We start from the raw sequence: 20,138 nt of genomic DNA on the forward strand, positions 1-20,138 counted from the left end.
ATAAATAGATGGAGAGATCTGTGCCAGAGACCATGGTCAGATTTAAACCCAAGACTTTGTGACCGCACAGTCCTGTATATACCTTTGAAATGTTCCCCAGTTCTCCTTGACATAACTTCTGGAAGTTTTATCTTCACAATATAGTTGCAGAGTTGAGGTTAAGCCAGCTGTAAGCTTGAGTTAGGTCCAGTCTGAGCTGTGTGCAGTTAGTGTGTCTAAAAGTGTTCTCATCGTGTAGCTAGATGGCACTGTGTCCCCATGTATAACACTGAAATTAAGATTTTATTTTCCTATCCTAACACTGATATCTCGTTTTTAGTTTGGCTCCTCTGGCGCCACCTTGTGGTTCCTTGAGTGTGCTGCAGGAAAACCTCAGATAGGAACCATAGAGATGAATCTATGTGATCATCCAGTGCGGTAACTCGACGTCCCAAAGATTTTTTGTTTGTTTGTTTACCATATGTTTGCGTCCTCTTGCTGGTCCACAAATGAGACAAATGATTGGTTGGTGTTGTACAGAGAAACCAGCCTGTTTACATGGTCTCTTGTGGCTGTTTCAAGGAGCATTATTTTCTCTCTGAAATCATTTTTAAATGATTAGATGTGAGTCTGTCAGAGTGGTTGCTAAATGTGTAAAAGTGCCTTTTCTCATTATCTGTAATGTCCCTGACCCCTGCCTCCAAATATTTTTACCCCTTTACCTATTGACCCTAACACCTCCACGTTTCTACCACACACTTCATACTGAGGAGTCTGATTTGTTGTTGAGTTTTGTCCTTTGAACCCTTCAAATAAACCACACTCTTCCTTGAGCTCACTGACTGCTCTTTTGTTTTTCTTATGTTTTATCATAAAGCACATTTGTGATAAGGGCTGCACAATTAATTGAAATTTCATCAAAATTGCAACACGGCTTTCTGCAACTTTCAGATCACAGGAGATGTAATAAATGTTAAAGGAAAAATGTGTCAATAAACTTTTAAATTAATGAATGTCAGGAGGTGGGGATGTCCTGTCCTACAAATTAAATTCTATAGACTCAAAAAAAACATCTTTTGGTGTGGTTTCCTGCAAAAAGAAACAAAAAAACAACAACACACCAGTCATTTTATGTCATTTTAACATGTTTTTTAATCAAAATAAGAATTATGTAAAAATTATCATTAACTCTAATAGGTTGCAAATCATATTGAAATTGCTCTATCAGTCAAAAGTAATTGTAATTATTATTTTTTTTTTTTTCCCAAAATCGTTCAACCTTGTTTGTGATTTCCTGCTAAGGTTATACTGTAGAGGGTTAGTCTGGATTTTTTGAAGTGGGGTTTTAAGAGGTATTTATCCATAGTCGGTGGATTAATCACAGTAGATGGCGATTCACATGCCCACAGTTTCAAGGACTGTAACGCCGTGGACAGGGACACGGATTAGCTTTATACACCAGTACCTCTGCTTGTTTCTTCTATTTGTGGGTGTGTTGACCACCACCAGCATCTACTGTAGGAACCAAACTATTGATACATACAACCCAACTTCAAAAAACACAAACTGTCCCTTCTATTAGTTAAAAGGAACATTTGTTTAAGGAGGTTCTTGCAACAACTACTGACAAAATGTAGAGGAAAATAAAAATGCTGAACCACAAAAGCAGAAGTGGGATTCAGTATGAAGATTGTCACTTCTGCAGTGACACAAAACTGTGGTTGTAGTTTCTATTCTGCCTTTCATACTTGTACTGTATTTTCATCAACAGCAGCCACCCCTTCACACTTGTATTTACAGTTATAAACACATTGAAACATCAAATACAGAAGTTCATGACCTCATTTATAAGATAAGTTCCTTAGATTTTTATGTGAACTTAGTCTGTTTGAATAATAAGATTATGTACACATACACTAGTTTTCTGCGTAAATCATACTTAAGATCAAAATGGATTCTAAGTCTGTTTTATAACCATTATCACAAGAGTTGGACCAGGTTTGGATTTAGACCTGTGAGAAGAGCCTGCCTACAAAATACAGAGTCCTGATGTGAAATAGGATGACGTAGGCATGACGATCATGTACAGGTAAGAAATCTGCCTTTGTTTTTCCTTAATGATGACCAGATCTGGTCGTGTTTCACAGCTCATAATATGCACACTTTTTTAAAGAATATTTATTCAGAAAATTCCCTGTGAACAACTGTGTGTGAAAAGTTACAAGAAGAAACCTCATATAACAAATGAGGCCATGAAATTTTCTATATAGAAAAGAGCATTCAAGTATACAGATTAATTACAAAACATTTCTTCAAATCATGTAAATTTCTGATCCTACAGTCGAGCTTTCATATCTTTTCAACATTCCTTTTACTCCTGAAGTTCAAACAATCCTTTTGTCCATCATATTTTGTCAGACTAAGTCCTGGTTTTCTTCACTCAATGCAGACGGTATGTACAGTGCAAAATCACAAAAATGCAGCAAGATATCAAATCCGTATCTGAAACAAATATCAGGCAGAATTCCACAGGTGTGAAGCAGTTAGAGAAATATTTGCAGTTTGACGCTGAAAGATCTTGGTCATCCATGAGGGCATGGAGGTCGGCTCATGCGTTTAGTCCCCACGCTGCGAAGAGAAATTTGGAGATGTTTTAAATTCTGTTGTGTGTTAACATTTTTATTTTTAAAAAAAGAGTTCTCACAAAAACTTCCACTTGCCTTAACACTTTAAACTGTGTTGTAGTTGAGAGGCTTCCAGGCAAATTTCTGACAGTAGAACAGTGTCTGCATAGAGAAGACACAAGTTACATGTGATCGTGACACTGAGCATTCATGAGTTGAAAACAGGGTTATAGCTTGATAGCTGTGTACTTACTCCACATCTAAGGGCGGTCTTCATGTCTCTGCACCTGTACGTTGCCAGTGTGCATGGGTCTGAGAGCAAAAAAACAGGGACATTTGAATTAGTCATTTATATAAAATTAATTAATTTTGATAGTTGATTAGTCATCCTTATAGAGTAAACTTTTGCTGGTTTCAGCTTAAAAAAATATATAAAGGGCCTGCATTGAGTTTAAACCAGTGACTGGACGAAACAAATATTTTGAAGATGAAACCCTGCACACATGGCTGAGGGTGATGCAGACTGACCCACAAGTGGAGCCTCCTGCCCTTTGCACAGGTGGATGAGGGCGCAGACGGCCTGAGGGGTGGCGTGGCTCAGAATGGCGTCCAGCACCGTCTTGCTGAACTTGCCAATCACAACCTTGCACTCGTTTCGGTAGAAGGAGGGCAAAAGATGACAGACCTCCCCTAGCAGTTCAATAACAGCTTCCTGCAGAAGAAAAAGAGAACGGCGAGCATGTTTACTTATGCATATTTCAGGATGAGTGTGCAGGACAAAGAGGGATTGCATTTGTCCATGTGCACGTGTTCATTCACTGCATGAACGTGACTCACCTCAGTCTTTTCTTTTGGCAGCAATTCCTCCAACATCTTGACAATGAGAGTGCAGACGGTGCAATGTGTTGTGGGTTGCTCCTGATTGACAGACACACATAGCAGAGGGAGTAAAGCACAGTGAAATCAACACAATCCACATAATTCACATAAGATTTTTTTTCCAATGGGTTCTTTCTAAATTGTACTTTACTGACATTTTCGCTTGCCTCAGCAACCTGAAGGGCCTCCTTGACAAAATACCGGAGCATCTTCTGCTGCTTCTCACAGGAGCTGCAGAGCCCAAGGACTTTGCAGACCTGCTCTGGTTTCTACAGAGAAAGATATTTATTAATTTACTCCTGATATTATTTTGGAAAACCCCCTGGACGAATCCAGCGACTTACCACAACAGCAGTAAGGAAGTTGACAGCCAGTGGAATAATCTTCTCCACCTCGTCTTTGCAGAGTTTGCCAGCTTGCCCTGGCAGGTGTGCACACAGGCTTTCAATGCCATTCATGATCTTTCTCTGAAATAAAGTGCCGTATTAGATTTATGGTCTGTAATCCTGGATAAGTTTGTGTAATGACCATTGCATAAATCTAAACACCAGTAAAACAAAGAGTCCTTTGCTAAGTCAATGCTCTCTTTTTCTTTAAATTTGATTCCATTTATCCATGCAAGTGTGGTATTAACAGTTAGGCTATATGTGTTGAGAATTTCAGATATATGAGATTCTTGCTGCCACCTCAATACAATGGAAGCGAATGGCATTTGTTTTAATTTGTTATATGGTGCTCATAGTGATATTTAATAAACAATCATCAGTTCCATCACAGCAAGTGTTCAGTGAAGTTTTTTTCTGTACCTACACTGTGTGCAGCTTGTTAATTTAAAAAAGATAATTAGGAATGTTTTATTGCCCTGGTATTGAAATATTGAATATCCTTTTTATTTCCAATTCTAGCATCATATCAAAGCTTAAAATTCTGGTATTGTGACAACTCTGTGTTGAACCTTTACACGTTGCCTTATGAAGCACTATGTAATTGATAAAGTTGGCAAAGAAAATTCCAGAACTGAGGCAATTATTTATTTTTTATTTTGTGAAATGTCTTTCTATAATGATGTGACACAAAACAGTTAGTACAGAACAGTAAGGAAATAAAAATAGAAGTTTTTAATCAAGTTCCCTCTGTGTGGACACAGATGGGACTCGGGGGAACGTTAAAGGTCAGGTGAGAAACAGAAACTGTCTCTGAAATTTCATTTCAACTTTCTTTAGACATAAAAAGTAGGAAGTGGTTTAGTACTAAAAAGAAAAGAGGATCTTTCTTTTACCGTGTGTGTCTGTGTGTGCATGTGAGTTTAAATTTGATTGTATGCTTGACTGATTACAAATTACTTGCATCTCTGACTGTGATTAATGTGCTTCAACTGATAACAGAAGAGGTGGAATGTAATTCTGGGAATTAAATGTGTTTTTTTAATTAAATGAAAACTATTCAATGATAGGTCTTTGAAAACACTTGAGATAGCACAGTGTTTACTTTAATCTTTACTTAGTAATATGGGCATTCACTGTATCAATAATAATATCAGTGAACAAATATTAATCCTTTGGAATGTGTTTGCCACTCAGTATTGTACTCACCTGGAGGTCTGCGTTGGAAAGCAGGTCAGCCAGGAGTTCAAATATTTGGGTGCAGTCCTTGCAGACATCCCCTTTCTGAGTATAAAGTGAAAGTCACATGATGAAAATAATCAAACTGATTTAATTACTTAGACATACCAGGTACATTCAAAGATGTTGTGTGCATGAGATTCGTGAACGATATTTCTTTTGATCAGAAATGTGTTATGTTCAAGCATGTTTCGTGAGGAAGAAACTTATTTGTGGTTTCAAAACAGAAACAGCAGGGAAACGTGAAAGTTTTATATTTTAAATCTTGTAGTACAAATGTGCACAGTTATGATTTTTGGGCTTTTCTTGCCTTTATTACATAGCTGAAGAGTAGACAGTAAAGGGGGGTGCAGAGAGAGGGGATGACACGCAGCAAAGGGCCACAGGCAGGAGTCAAACCAGCAGCTGCTGCAGAGAACCGATAACCTCTATACATGGGGCAGACGCTCTACCAACTGAGCTAAACAGCCACCTGAAAGTGCACGGTTGCAGAGACTTCCTGATTTTGAAGAAATGCAAATCTCAGGTCTCTTTGTTTCATCAATACTGTGTCCTTACATTGAACGCACTACTTTTAATGTCTTTGTGAACAGGTGCAATAATTGCAGGGTTTCTTATAAAGAATGGAATAAGAGTGTTTAAGTTCATGTTGTTCTGTAGCACCATTATTACACCTCCAAAATATCAGTGGATGTAAGTAAGTTTGTGCATTTACTTCAGTATTGTACTTAAGCACAATTTTTAAGTACTTGCACTTTTGACTCCACTACATTTTTTTGACAGATATAATTAGTAGTTACTTCAAGATTTGACATTACAAAAATATATAATCAGTCTATAAGATTAATGCACTGTAAAAAAAAAAATTAAACCTGTGGTTTCCATCCTTGTTGCTTGTGCCTCCTAAAATCAGATGTCTGACTTGTTACATCAAATACTGATTTCAACTCTAAACCTCTGCCAGGGTTAAACAAGTTACGACAGTTAAATGCTGATCACACATCGATGCATCAGTATTAACAGTCTGATAATGTCCTATAATATATCAGCCACAGGAAAAAACATGTAGTTTTACTGTGATACTTTAAGAACATTTTGCTTCTAATAATCCTGTATTCTGTATAATACTCAGATTACTCTAATCAAGTCATTTTTTTAGGTACTTATACATCTGCATTTTATTAGCCAATCAGGCCATTCAATCACAAACAGACCAATTAAAACTATGTCGTACGGACAAAAAAAAAAAAAAACCCTGCTGCAGTAGGCACAGGTTTGGAGAGGTGATGGTGACCGCTGAAAAGAACAGCGCAGAAGTTGCATTAAACATCAGCAGTTAAAAAGTAACTAATACTACTACTAATAGTAGTTTTTGAGGAGAATACTTTGTACTTTTAAGTATTTTTTTTAAACACCAGTTGTTTTACTTGTAGTTGAGTAATATTTCAGTAATGTAACCACTGATCATAGTGTACAATTTTACCACACAATACATAAAATGTTTCTTAAACAATATGTAAATCCCTGAATTTGTTTCTTGAAATACTAGTTGTGTAATACACATGTTGTATTGTGAACCCACACATCAAAATGTGTGTGGTTTGTTGTTTTGACAGCTAAATATAAATTTGTTACAAGAAAGCAAAAATCAGAAACTTACAGCACTCAGGGCGTCTGGGGCACTTTGCAAACCATCGATATCAAAAGCTGAAGTCAGAGCTGCACAGGGGAATATTCATCATTAATCATCCTCATAACCATTCGCTTCGTAATTCACCATCTAATTAAAATTATAGTCTCACCACTGCCTTCAAGACAGATGAAGAGAAGCACGGTGATCTTGAGCAAGGCCATCTTCTGATTATTAGGCTCTCAGTTGAACGTCTTCCCTCCTGAGGTCTGTACAGTTAACTGTGCGTGCAGCTTATATTAGACAGGGCCTCCTATAGTCTCCACCAACCAGATTTTGAAGGGAAACAGAACAGCCTCATGTTAGTTTGATAAGAGTTGTTTTCAGCATAGCGGAACCTTTTTTTTCCTCTGTGCCTCAGTAAGCTAATATTAGTCAAGTTTCATATTCAGTTCCTCACAGCAAGATGCAAAAACTTCACACTGTTCATCTTAGGTTTAGATGTGTTTACGAATATACTGTATATTATATTTATGATATGAAGCGATTGCATTATGTCACATCATCCTATCCTATAGTTTGGTTAATTCCAGCAGTAAATACTGACATATTTGGCAGTTTGTGTAAATTTATCTCAGGACAATCAGAGTTGGTGTTATGGTGAAAGATGCTGTTGCCATGGTTTTGTTGTGTTGAAAAACAGCAGTACATCTCATGACAGTAGTTCTCTCTCATAGTACTGTTTAAAACCATAACTTAAAAATACAGAACCCTGTCCCCACACTGAAGCTAATAATTGTTTCACAACACCATAGAGTAATTTCTAATCTCAGTGTTTTTCTGAGATGTGAGACACATGTTCCCTGTGCTTTGAAACAGCTCTCTCACCATCTCATAAATGCTACTGTAAATAGCTGATGTACATGCTCATTATGTTTTCATAACTGTTTACCTCTAGTGTAAAACATTCTTTTAAAGTTTAAACTTTTATTTGCATATTTAAAGCCCTTAAAATCTGTGGGGTTGAAGGGTTTTCATCTTGAGGATTTTTCTTCAAAAGCAGAAGTACATCTTCAGACATAACCATTGATCACCCTTCCCGTATTTTAGACATGGATGAATTACTTTGGCGACTCCTAGTGGTAGCTTCAAATAAGACACCATGGCAGAGAGCAATGCATGCAACTACCACACTGTCCCATATACGTTAACTGACCTGGGGACACAGATACATAAGGGTGAAAGAGTATAAGAGTTTTTTTTTTTTTACTGTGATAGCCTCATTTTTCTACCAACCAAAAACCTTTGCCATTCATATCATTTAAAAGATGACAAAAATTCTACTCAAGGGTTTCAGACCATTGGTTTTATGCCCTGACGCCTATCATTTACACAAATTCTTCTTTAAAAAGATTGTCTACATGATATCAAGTGTCTGCATCATCTTTAAAGTGCTGTTTTATTCTTTGAACACAAGCCAGTGGTGGCGATGCTTCACTGTGGACGTTGTCATATTTGTAGACATTGCCTAACTTTAGTACCAATATGATTTTTTTTTGCATGTTTTTATAACATGTTAGCATGCTGATGCAAGCATTTAGCAGAAAGCAACTCATAGAGCCACTAGCATAGCTGCAGACTCTCAGTGTTGTTATTGGCAAAAAAAAAAGTCCGTAATGAAAACAAAACCGAAAGAGGTTCATGGCCTTTAGGGCAGAAAGTCTCAAGATACATTCTAATAGGATTCCTCAAAGGTTTGGTTTTACTGTGCATCTGAGTCCATCCAATATCTAATTTGTGTGATCAGTACACATGAGCGTTCCACTTTCAACTTTCTTTGGAACACAGATGCCTTTTCAGTTCCTTCGCAACCTGCTTGTGTGGTCTGGTGGGATTCCTGACCTGTCCCTGAGTAAACCAAACATATGTCATAACCATACCACTTCTTATCGCTTCATTCTTTGTACCTGTTCAGCCTGAGAGACTGCTTTGACATTTTCAAACTGTGTCTCCCTGCTTGTGATGTCTTTGTTCTACCTGCCGCTCCTGTTTTTCTTCTGTCATATGCCTATAATGAAATACTAATACAAATACTATATATATCAGGTGGGATTTCCCCTTTGTTAAGTTATTTTTTTATACCATGTAGGAGTCAGTCTCCACCATGAAGTTGCTTAATGCTCCTGATGAATAATTCATACTGACAAGTTTTGTATGATGTTGAGCTTTTCTTTTCTTTTAAACCCTTAAAGCAAACACAGTCAGAATCATCTCACTGACTGTTCACATTTACTTGCCTAAATCAGATTTAAGTGATCCCATATTAAAGGGATAGTTCGGATTAATTGTTGTGGGGTTGTAAGAGGTACTTATCGATAGCCAGCGTATAATCTACAGTAGATGCCAACCCCCAACATGGAGAAACAGAGAAGAATGCCAGTGCGGAAACTAAACAATGAACTGCTGTGGATCAGATATCAGTTTAAATTGGTTGGTTCAGACAGAGCGAGACTTGGTTTATATAACTGCGGTTTCCCATCAGAAAAGTCTGTCTGTCTTACCCACAGTAAAGCAGTGAAAACATTCTGATTATAGGATACACTTAAACTGATATAGATTATTTATGTACTCTTCTCCTTCTTCTCCAAACTGGGGGCGTGTCGACTGCCTTCCATTGTAGGTAATACACTGGCTATAGTACCTCGTCCAACCCCATGACCTCTGATCATATGCCAGATTTATTTAGGTTCTCTGATGTCATTAGAAGGTCAATGAAAAAATGTTGAAATTAAAATGTTAATGAAAGTAAAAGTGGTACAAAGTGAATGCAGAAGTAGGCCTCCGTAGAAATGATCACATCCACAGATAATCATGAGACTATTGGTATTTCCTGTTTTGGCTTTCACTACTCTCAGTGTATGTTTTGAAGAATGACATAAGAACAGCTTTGACATACCTATATACACACAGATTTTGGTATAATTAAAGCTGCTGAAGTTGCAAAAGTTCCTATATAGAATAAAGGTTAGTCCAAATTAATAACCATAGTTAGTAAAAATTGAGCCAAGCACACAGATTTGATTTGCAAAAGTTTATTTGGTACAGTTTAAGTTTTAACGCAGTAACTTTCCAACATTACTTTTATTTTAGGCATAATATTTTGTCAAGACTACAAAATCAAACAATGCAGCAACATGTCAGTTGTTACAAGATGTGGGTCATCCATGGAAGCAACAGTGTCAACTCCTATGTATAGGACCACCCCGAAAGAGGAGCTTGAATGTATTTTATACAGAGTTGGATGTTTTATTATGTATTAAACTTTTGCTTCTGTCTGTTTTAAATCGTTGTTGTACATTGAATATCTTTGGGTTTTTGACTGTTGGTTGGACAAAAACATTTTGAAGACGTCACAATTTTCTGACAAATAATAATCAAGACCATCAATTAGTCAGAAAATAATTATGATATTTTTGATTATGCTTTTTATTGTTTCCTGAAGAAAAATGTCAGGAATATCAGCATGCAACAAACTAAAGCATAGAAAATAGAGAAATATGTATGTATAATAATAGATAACAAAATGAAAGATGTATATTGAAAAGCAAAACACTCCAAAAACAAGGGTGAAAGTAGTTCCTTGGCATATATGTTAATTGTGCATGTTCACTTATCTTGGGCAGTGGAGGGCAGAATAGAACAAATCTTCCCCAATGCCTCAACCACCGTCTACTGCAGAAAAGCAGGAACAGAGATTAACGTGCGATTGCATATGTCCCACACCATCAGCAGTGCTGTCTGTGTGCAGGACAAAGACATACTCTGTTTGTTCATGTGCACGTGCGCTCCTTCAACACATGAGTGTGACTTACCTAAGACCTTTCCTCTGGAAACAAGCTCACCAAAGTCCTGACAATAAATTGGCAAAAGACAAATTGGATAATTCTCTTATTGACAGGCAAGAAAAGCTGAGGCAGTTAAGCACAAAGAGATCAAATGAGGGCCTTTTCACAAATAATAGAGATGTTGCTGTGCAGCTTGTCAGTTGGCTCCTACAGGCAAAGAAAGGAGACATTTTTTTGTTGAGGATAGATGAATCAAAAATGCACAGACAAACATCAGAAACTTTGTTTGTTTGTGTTTTGTTTTCTCTGCTTTATTTAGGTCTCTCTTACAAACAAGATCTCAGTAAGGTTACCTGATTTAAATCAGGTTTAGATATATTATTAATGTATTAGAAACTAATCTAAATATTAATATATAAAACTAATGCATTTATCTCTCACTTGCTTTTGTATTCACCACTACCTAGTCTAAACCCATACTGTAGTTTTCATTGAAATGATGTAATGTCAACGTTGCCATAACGACGCGTCCCTCAAAGTTGTTAATTAATTCATTTCTTTGTGTTTGTGGTCAGATGAAACTCCACACAGATGAGAGGAAAGAGGATCTCTGAGGTCAGGTAAAGCAACAGAAACTGTTTGTTTAATCTGATTCCAGCCTTTGTTTAGTATCTCAGCACCAATAGCAACAAAAGCAACAACAAAAGGGGACTTTTCCATTATTGTGTGCATTTATGAAAGACTACTCCCATGTTTTTTTTTTTTTTCATTTCTGAAAAAAGAAAAGGTATAAAGACTTTCCAACAAATTTTTAAATAGAAACTTTGCAGGCATAGCTGTATCTCAAATTTGTCTCATGAAAATGGACATACACCGAAGAAAAAATATTATCAGTGAGCAAAAAGTAATCTTCCAAGAATGTTTAGTCGACCATGGTACTCACCTGAAGGTCAATTTTGGAAAACAGGTCAGCAAGAAGCTCAAATATTCGGGTGCAGTGTTGGCAGATGTCCCCTTTCTGAATATCCTATAAAGTCACATAATGAAACTGAATCAACACCTAAACTCATTTTAATTACTTACAAATAGAGGTGTAATTGTAAATACAAAGGCATGTACTTGGTAAACCTCTCCCCTCATTGGTTGATACAGTTGATCTGAAAATAGATAAGTAAACATTCAGCCTTGTTTCAAAGAACTGGATAAATTGAGTTTTCTTGGGTTTAGTGAGGGCTTAATTAGCCGGAACAGGATCCGGCACCTCTCAAATTGAGACCGCCACCTATTTGATTGGATCTTTTCCCTCTTTTGTTACTATCAAAATCTTTAAATAAAGTTTGTGTAATATGTAATATTACCTGATGATTGCTGTAAGCCCCATGGCAAAACAAGTGGGCAGTTGTGCTGTGAATTGGTGAAATAACAGAGGCTTAGTGCTTTTTATTTAATTAATTAGTGCAGTGCACATATCACCCCATTTACACCTGGTATCTGAAAGTTATCTAGATAAAGAAAAATGCATGTTAATGCAATGTGTAAATGCTTCATGACTAGAATGTGATCAGATCTGTTATCAACAGGATCCCAGTTTGTGATTTTATTCTGCTTAAACGTACAAGAATTCTTTCACCAGGAGGATGAAAATTCTGTGTGAACAAAGGAGCTGCATCTTGTCCAGAGCTAATCTCACATACTAGTGGACTGATCAGCCTAAGTTTTCTTTAATTGTTTGTTTGTTTTTTCTTTTCTTTTTTTTTTGTGGCAACATGTTTTCAGGTCATCCTGTTCTTGTGCATGTGATATCTCAAGAATGCCTAGAGGGACTTTCTTCAAATTTGACACAGCTGATCACTTGATGAACTGATTATTTTGGTGGTTAAAGGTCAAGGTCACAGTGACCTCACTAAACACATTCTGCTGTAACTCAAACACTAATAATTACAAATGTCTAGTAGAATAAATTTATGAGGTGAAGACATTTTATCTCTAAAAGGTCAAAGGTCAACTTCATTGTGACATATTAATGTTCAGTTCTCTGTCAGTCCTCTGTACTCTTCACCAGAATCATACATGTATAGTGAGAACTTCCATTTTTAGCAAAAAATACACTTAATGTCTTTTATTAAATTACTTCAAAATCTTCTCTACAGACTATGAGTTTGGACGGACTCAAAAAAAAGTGAATCAAATCTGCAGCCTTACCAGAGGCAAAGAGGCCAACAGAGAGGTAAGGCAAAATTAAGCGAGGCCATCATCTGTTATTTTGAGGCTTTTAGATGACCTTCTTTCCACAGATCTGTGCAAGGAACAGTGGGTGCAGCTTTTATAGGACAGGGTCCACCTGGCATCCTGTCCCCGCCAAACAGATATTGAGAGAAAAGTGAACAAAACTCGGGCTAGTCAGTTTTATATGTTTATCGTGGTTTGCTTCTGGTTTGACCTTGACCTTTAATGTACATTCACCACCTCCCATGGAAAACAACAAATTGAAGAGCTACACTGATCAAAAGGCATGAAAGTAAAAGTAAAACTGTTTACATGTAGGACAGGAAATCTGAAGACAGAATCCAGTAACTGTAAATAACTATTAACTTACAAGTTTTCATAAAGTTAAACACACAACATCTAAGTTCTGCCGCTAGGGATCTCTCACTTCAGAACAATAAGACATAGTTTGATGAGATCTGAAGTAGCATGGGATCATGGGAGTTGTTTTCTTCATTGTTAACCACCATCATCAGTGACTCAGGCAGAAGTCATGTTCACAGACAAAGAAATATTTAAGTTTTATTCAGATTATGGTTAGTCGCATTTATTCAGTCTTGTGTCTTGTGTAAGTTATATGTAGCAACTTGCTGCTTGTACGAAACACACCATTACCTTGAATAATTAAACACACCATTACCTTGAATGAATAAAGGGTTTCTTTGAGTTTGACCATTGTTAGAAAAAAATGGGATAATTTAAGTATACAAGTCAACAAAATATATTACATAGGTCTCGTGTTTTTTGATATTTTAATGTGGAAATGTTACTTATTAGAGGCTGGTTGTGTTACACTTCGGTGTAAAGACCTCATTCAGCTTAGATAAATTACTATTGTTTTAACTTTCCTTTCAGGCATGGCGCTTCTTAGACCTGTGGATAAATTCCTGAAGATGAAAAGTTGTAGCTGACTTATAAGCTGTTTCCTTTTACATGTGTCATGCATCACTGCATTCTTTGGGCCTGGAAACTACTTTGACCTTTTACTTAACTCTCCCTCCTTGTAATGTCTTTCCTCCCTTTGTTTCCAGATACACTACATTACTTTGTTCCATGTAGCTTTGCATGAGTTGTGAGCAGACTTACACGACCCTGTTACATGTCACTGTCCTGAAGAAACTGGTTTGACTGTTATGTCATAGACATGTGACGGAGTCTCATAATGTTTCTGCAAATACTCAATGTGATAACTTCCTTTTTGTGTTGGGTTTTTAGTTTCCATTGGGCCTGGCTTTCAACTGATTTTAACTGGACTAACTTCTAACTTTATATACCCTTCTTTTTTACACATTCAATTTTAGATACCATTGAACTACGTGAATTTTTCTTACATGCTACTATGATTTATTTAAATTAGAAATAGAAAATAGTCTGCCAGCCTAGTCATTGTTTTATTTAAACCCAGGAGGAAACATTCAAAGACTCCTCCAAGTCCTCAGTGTTTCTAAAATGTCATGTTTGGTAAGAATGGGGGAAGTTATGTTCCTGTGCCAGAGTCATAAAAATGGACACATAAATGTTGATAAGTGTGAGTGAGATCGACTTGGCTTTACAGGTTGTTAAAAGTCAACTTACAAACATAATCATTTTTATATGGGCATAATTTTATGCCTCTACACCAGCAACAGCTGTAGTCAGAGGCACTATGTTTTCTGGCTGTCCATGCATCTGCCTGTTCATGAGATCTCAACGGCACCTTGATGGAATTTTCTCACAAAATCAAGAAATTATGAGACGTTTTCACACAATTGTCTAGAAAATAAAAAGACCTGCATGGAATTGCAACTGCAATTCTTTATAAGTACAGTAAGATGTTTGTTGTAATACGAATGGAGAAATCACCCGCTGTCGACTTCTGTGGTTTGCCGCTTCTGCTTCTTTTATTAATACTCAGAAATGATAACACATAAAATACAAATTTGCTTTCATTTTGACAGTGAGCAGCAGGACCAAAGGCCTGTAGCGGAGAGTGCTGTGTCATGGTGTGACAACAATATCCATTTTAAAATCTGGACAAACCCACTAAAAACCAAGTGATTGACCCTTTTTGCATTGCCAGTAGACCCATTTGCCTTTCTGGTTTTATTTCTAATGTGTGCTTGAAAGCCGAGACTCAACTCATGTGTGCAGAAGAACAGAGAAGGAATTTATTTTAAACCGTCTGTGTGTTCAGCTCTCAATACTTTTGTAGCTTCTAACTGAATCTCTGTGGTTTGAAGTTTAGTTTCCCTCCTGTGTCCCTGTTTGTACTTTAGGGTATCTGCATTATTTTACTGTTTCATGTTCGCTTTCAGCTGGATAGAAGTCGTGTTGAGTTACAGCTCATGAAAACGCAACATTTTCTGAGATTTTTGTCAACAAAGTAACTGAAGACTTTTACCGTGAAGAATTTATAGGAAATAAAATATTTATCTGCCATTCAGACGCTCAACTAAAGATGGGTGGTTAAATACACACCTCCAAGCCAATCCAAACTCTGCTGTGTTGTTCTGACACACTGAGTCAAACCAAGTCAAGCCAAGCAGCAGTTTCTCTCCTCTGCTTGTCTTGTGTAAAAGATGTGTCAGTCTAATATATCCAACATAGAAAAAAACTACATCTACCATCTTTACAGAGTTCTGCTGATTCTGTCAACAATATGAAATGCTTGATTGGAAGCTTTAAGTGGATTTGAACATTAGCATCCCAATATGTCAAATGTTACATCCTAAATGTCAACATGTCTATTATAGAGTTAACTGTTGGCATGCTAAGAAGCTAGGTTTAGCATTTTAGTTGTGAGTACAGCTGAGTATAGATGAATATACCTCATAGTAAAGTATATGTTTCAGTTTGTTGAAACAGTTTGAGAAAATGACCACTGAACAGATTACAAATGTTTTGATGTGTAACATTATGATTTTACTATAATTTTACATTTCTTGCTCTCATGGTAAGCGTCAAAGAATACCAAAGCTGTTTCTGCTTCTCTTTCATCACAGGAGTGATACATGTCCACTGTGTACTGTGACATCCAGACATTTTATCTTTGTCACATCATGATGTACTTTACCTTATTTTCCCTTTATTTCCTAGTAAGCCCAGTAGGCCTAGTATCATTTCTAGCAGAAATGAACGAGTATATCTGATATGTTTTGTTTTGTACTGTCACTATAAAAGGATTAGTTGTTACGTTTAAGTTATTTTACAGTAAAAAAAAAAATACAGGTGACCTACATAACTGTAGTGTAGTGTGTCACTATGCCTAATTAGTGCCAGATTACGATTTATCTTGATTTGAAGGGTTTCCCAGACATCGCTCGTGGCTTATCTTTATGAGCAATAGTTTATGGTAGCGTAAATGTGTCATTCAGGTAATCCAAAACTCTGCAGTAGTTCTCAGATGAGTGAGCGTATCTGAAGTTGTATACTATACAGTAACATAAGCCAATGTGAGGTGAAAAACAAGATTGATCTTTGTATCACTACTTTGATGTTGGTTATTTGAGCACTTTTACAACATAGAGCCGTGCTTCCTGTTGAGCATATAGTGAGGTAAGCAGCCGATAATATACCTTAAGGGGAAGTAGAAACAGAGTCAAGAGGTGCTGACAGAAAGAAACAACAGAAAGTTCAAGCATTGTCTTCTTGTGCTGATGAGTGATCCAACTATTTGGCGTCACAATAGTTGTCTGGAAATAATAAAAGGCGGGATTCCATAACAACCTGTTTGTTCCATTCTCACGTTCTTCCTTCTTACTTTACGAGTTGGAACTTTTCCTTTGTATTAGGTTACGTTGTGAAATAGCTTTGACAATCTTCACATTGCTGCTTCCTCCTGGCTCAGAATTTGCAAACGAATCTGCAAGTTAAAAGGTATACGGCGCAGGATTTTGCTGTATATGTATTAAAACAACACCTCTCAATTATCACTCCTGACTCAATAGAAGTGTGCCGTGGGTCGTGGTAGCTGTATCCGCAGAGACCCTGCCTTCTGCCTGTATTTTCTTATTTTCTCAGTATTTTGCTTTGTTCAGGGGGCTTTACCAACCCAGAGCATCGGTATTTGATGACCTGGGAATGATACTTAGCAGTCAACTATCTTTCCTGTGCTTTTACAAACAGCAATAGACAAATTCTACCTTGAAGAGCTTGCTTCAGGTGAATTATGTAATTCACCTACAACAAGCTGCTGCAACCCAAAATTAAAAACTAGAGCTACAAAGAAATTACTCCTGTATATATCCCATCTTGACTAAACTATTTTGATTATCAATTAATTGTTTTGAGTCATTTTTGTAATGAAAAATATTCAAATACTCTGATTTTAGCTTCTCAAATATAAATATTTTAACTGAATATCTTTGGATATTCATGGATCTTTGTGGGCAGGCCTTGGGAAACACTTATCGACATTATCAACATTTTCTGACATTTTTTTTTAAACCAAACAACTAATCAATTAATTAAGAAAATAAATTATATATTAATTGATAATGGAAATGATCATTAGTTGCAGCCATAGTTTAAGGGCAGAAGTCCAGATGCTGAAAGGGCCAGAGGTGAAAACAAGGTGGCTACAAGTCTTTGAAAAGTCTTAAAATGTGTTAAATTCACATTTACTAATAAAAGGCAAAAAGAGATGGATTCAAACACTTCTGTCATCCTGTTACAGTCTATTTTATTCTATTGTTTGTCCCCTGGTTGCCACCATAGCATCTTTATGGATGGCATGGAGGAGCTCGCCAGTTAGCAAACCTCATTTTTACCATCATCGTAATTTTAACCCATCCTCCAGTGCCTCAGTTTAGTTTAATTCCTGGTATTTCAGAGCAAGTCTCATTCGTGTCATTACACCCATCAGCGTGAACTTATGATTTGCATCATGTTGTCCCTCACACATTCCCTAATCAAAATGTAAATACAAGGGTCAATATTAGAATAATAATGTGAAGGAAACATTGATGGGTAAATTTCTTGGCTTCTATTTGGGCAAAGAAATTGCCTTAAAAAGTGGGGCAATCATCTATGTTTTCACATATATTTAGTTTTATTGCAAAATTGACCTTAAATTTTATTAAATTAAATGTGGCATTAAAAAGTCCTACATTTAATTTGCTGATACAGGGAGACACCCTGGATAAAGTTACCTCCTTGATACCATTAGTAAACAAAGTTCAATTTCAGTTGTAATGGAACAGCCGCTGACACCGAGAGCGATCTACTGTTGGGTGGAGGCCATGAGTAATAAGATATTTGTCCTAATTCCAAGCACGTGTATGAGGGTTGTGCTAATAATAGTTATTTGTCAAGGTGGAAAACACCTGTAGGAAGAACCAAAAACATCAATATAGCACATAAGTTAATATTTTAATATTTTTATTTTTAGCTTTACCTCTGTACTATTAAAATTCAGGCCTGATAAGTGAGAAGTCTTAAATTCACTTGACATTTCATCAGATTTCATGTGTACATAGTGCAGCTATTCAGCCAAGCCTTTAATGTATACCAGTTGATTATTCTTCAGAAAACAATAATCAAAATATCCCTGTGTAGCCCTGCTAGTCAAGAATAAAATCTTTCCAACAGTTTCATCCAGATCAGGTTGGAGGTTGGCTCAGTCACACTGATAAATATGGTGACAACAAGAAAATAGGCACAAAATAAATATTTGTGTGTTATAACAGGAATAATGAGCAGCCTTTCAACTTTCAACGGCAACAGCATCCGATCAAGTTGCAGGAGGGAAACATGAAGAACCAGCGTTACATTACTGAGATCCAGCTGGAAAAAATTAGACCAAAGATAATTTCCTTCACATATAAAATCTATGAGGTGGTCAACAAAAAATGAAAATGCACAATGGAAAACATGAGAGATGAAAATTCCAACTGTAGCCGCAACAACTTCCAACTCTGTTTCACATTTGAAGTTGCACAAAGAATAGTAAGATGAGTCTGTGTTGTTAAAATGGCTTCACATTTGGTGAATAGCACATTATGACTTGTTTAGGACTTAAAACTCAAAGTTTAGAACACGAGACTTGAGACTTGCCAAGACAATTACTTGGTCCCACTTCTGTTAAAAAGGCCCGAATATTTCTTAATGCTTTGGCAAACATGCTAGATGTTAAACCCGTTGAACAAAGAGTTGCAAAGAACAAGTACATAAGTACAATTCTGGACTGTTCGTGCCAGCCAATGCTCATATTTGCGAACAGTGATCCTTTTCGCTGTCAGTGTGGCACGGCAAACTCAGACTTGCTGTCTATCAGCTGAGAAAGCTGCATTGTTCTCTGCCCGTTTTATTGCCGAGTCTGTTTAATCTCCTTTATCCATAGATATTTTCTGCAGAACTGATGCAGTTTAGTTTTGTTTTGTATATTTATTTGCTTTGTGCAAATTCCATCTATACAAATCCTTACTTTTGTACATGAATGAACACAGATGCTCCTGCGCTTGTTTTTGAGGTCTTTTTTTTTTAATGTGCATTCATAAAATGGAGTTTTATTAAAGGAACAGTCTCGTCAGTAGAAGGATAAGAAAATATTTCCTGCACGTTGGATACTCCTTTTAGCGTAATCAGTCCGACAGCTTGACTTTATTGTCTCCAGTACCAAGTATTCTGCTTCCTTATTATCTTCATGGTGAAGGTGAAGTCAGTATTGTGCAATTCTGTAGACTAAGTTATTGTTATCATCAATGGCACAAATGACTCATGCAGTGTCCAGAGCAGCTCTGCTTCCCGGACCATGGGGAAATTACCTTAATTACCAATAGAACTATGAGACATACGTGTTTTTAAATTTAAATTTAAATTTTACAAGAAATTCTTCTTCTTATAACTGTGCAGAATCATTGTGCATAATCATTGCTGGATTGTAAAAGCAGAGTTTCCCAACAGCATGCTGCTGTCAAAGACAACTGTCACCAACCAACCCTTTGGAGAAATGTGACTTCTTGCTAAACCCCAAATGTTGACCAACAGTGTTTGAGCCAATGTTGTTAATTTCTGCTTTCCCTCTTCCTTCAAAGAGGGAACTGCACAACTAGTGCAACCTTCCTGTGGATGTTGCAAAGATGTGCTGAGAGAAAGGTGAACCCATCATTTTGTTAACCAGTTCTCAGTGAAATTGATTATGAAGAGCGATCAAAAATATTCTTTCTTCTGCATGGGCTCCAAATTCCCCAGATCTCAACCCCATCATGCATCTATGGGATGTGCTGGACAAACAAGTCTGATCCATGGAGGCCCCACCTCGTAACTTACAGGACCTAAAGGATCTGCTGCTAACATGTTGATGCCAGATACCCCA

The 20,138-nt window shown here is 36.8% G+C and overlaps 1 protein-coding gene across 2 annotated transcripts; it reads right to left on the bottom strand.

Annotated features, from left to right (window-relative positions):
* Nucleotides 1-2,265: 2,265 nt before the first annotated feature.
* On the bottom strand, nucleotides 2,266-7,078 carry sftpba (surfactant protein Ba). Of its 2 annotated transcripts, none has more exons than XM_084745978.1 (10): nucleotides 6,907-7,078; nucleotides 6,765-6,823; nucleotides 5,075-5,149; nucleotides 3,827-3,949; nucleotides 3,650-3,751; nucleotides 3,441-3,521; nucleotides 3,132-3,315; nucleotides 2,857-2,915; nucleotides 2,700-2,765; nucleotides 2,266-2,607 (listed from the first exon to the last, which is right to left on the bottom strand). In XM_084745978.1, exons 1-9 carry the CDS (start codon nucleotides 6,956-6,958, stop codon nucleotides 2,709-2,711), a joined length of 792 nt encoding a protein of 263 aa, XP_084602104.1. In that variant the 5' UTR covers nucleotides 6,959-7,078; the 3' UTR covers nucleotides 2,266-2,607; nucleotides 2,700-2,708. The 2 variants fall into 2 exon arrangements, with proteins under 2 accessions (XP_084602104.1, XP_084602103.1); XM_084745977.1 differs by having other exon boundaries at nucleotides 3,638-3,751; nucleotides 6,907-7,076.
* Nucleotides 7,079-20,138: the final 13,060 nt, after the last annotated feature.

This window comes from Lutjanus erythropterus, chromosome 20 (assembly GCF_056507025.1).
Source record: "Lutjanus erythropterus isolate fLutEry1 chromosome 20, fLutEry1.hap2, whole genome shotgun sequence".
NCBI classification, from domain to species: domain Eukaryota; kingdom Metazoa; phylum Chordata; class Actinopteri; order Lutjaniformes; family Lutjanidae; genus Lutjanus; species Lutjanus erythropterus.

Bases quoted from the DNA above. Each gene is read 5' to 3' on its own strand.
- sftpba (XM_084745977.1), bottom strand. From the start codon at position 6,958: ATGGCCTTGCTCAAGATCACCGTGCTTCTCTTCATCTGTCTTGAAGGC. The intron at 3,752-3,826 runs GTAAGTCGCTGG...CTTTCTCTGTAG, and splicing joins ACTTCCTTACTGCTGTTGTG to AAACCAGAGCAGGTCTGCAA. The intron at 2,916-3,131 runs GTCAGTCTGCAT...TTTTGCTCTCAG, and splicing joins GCAGGAGGCTCCACTTGTGG to ACCCATGCACACTGGCAACG.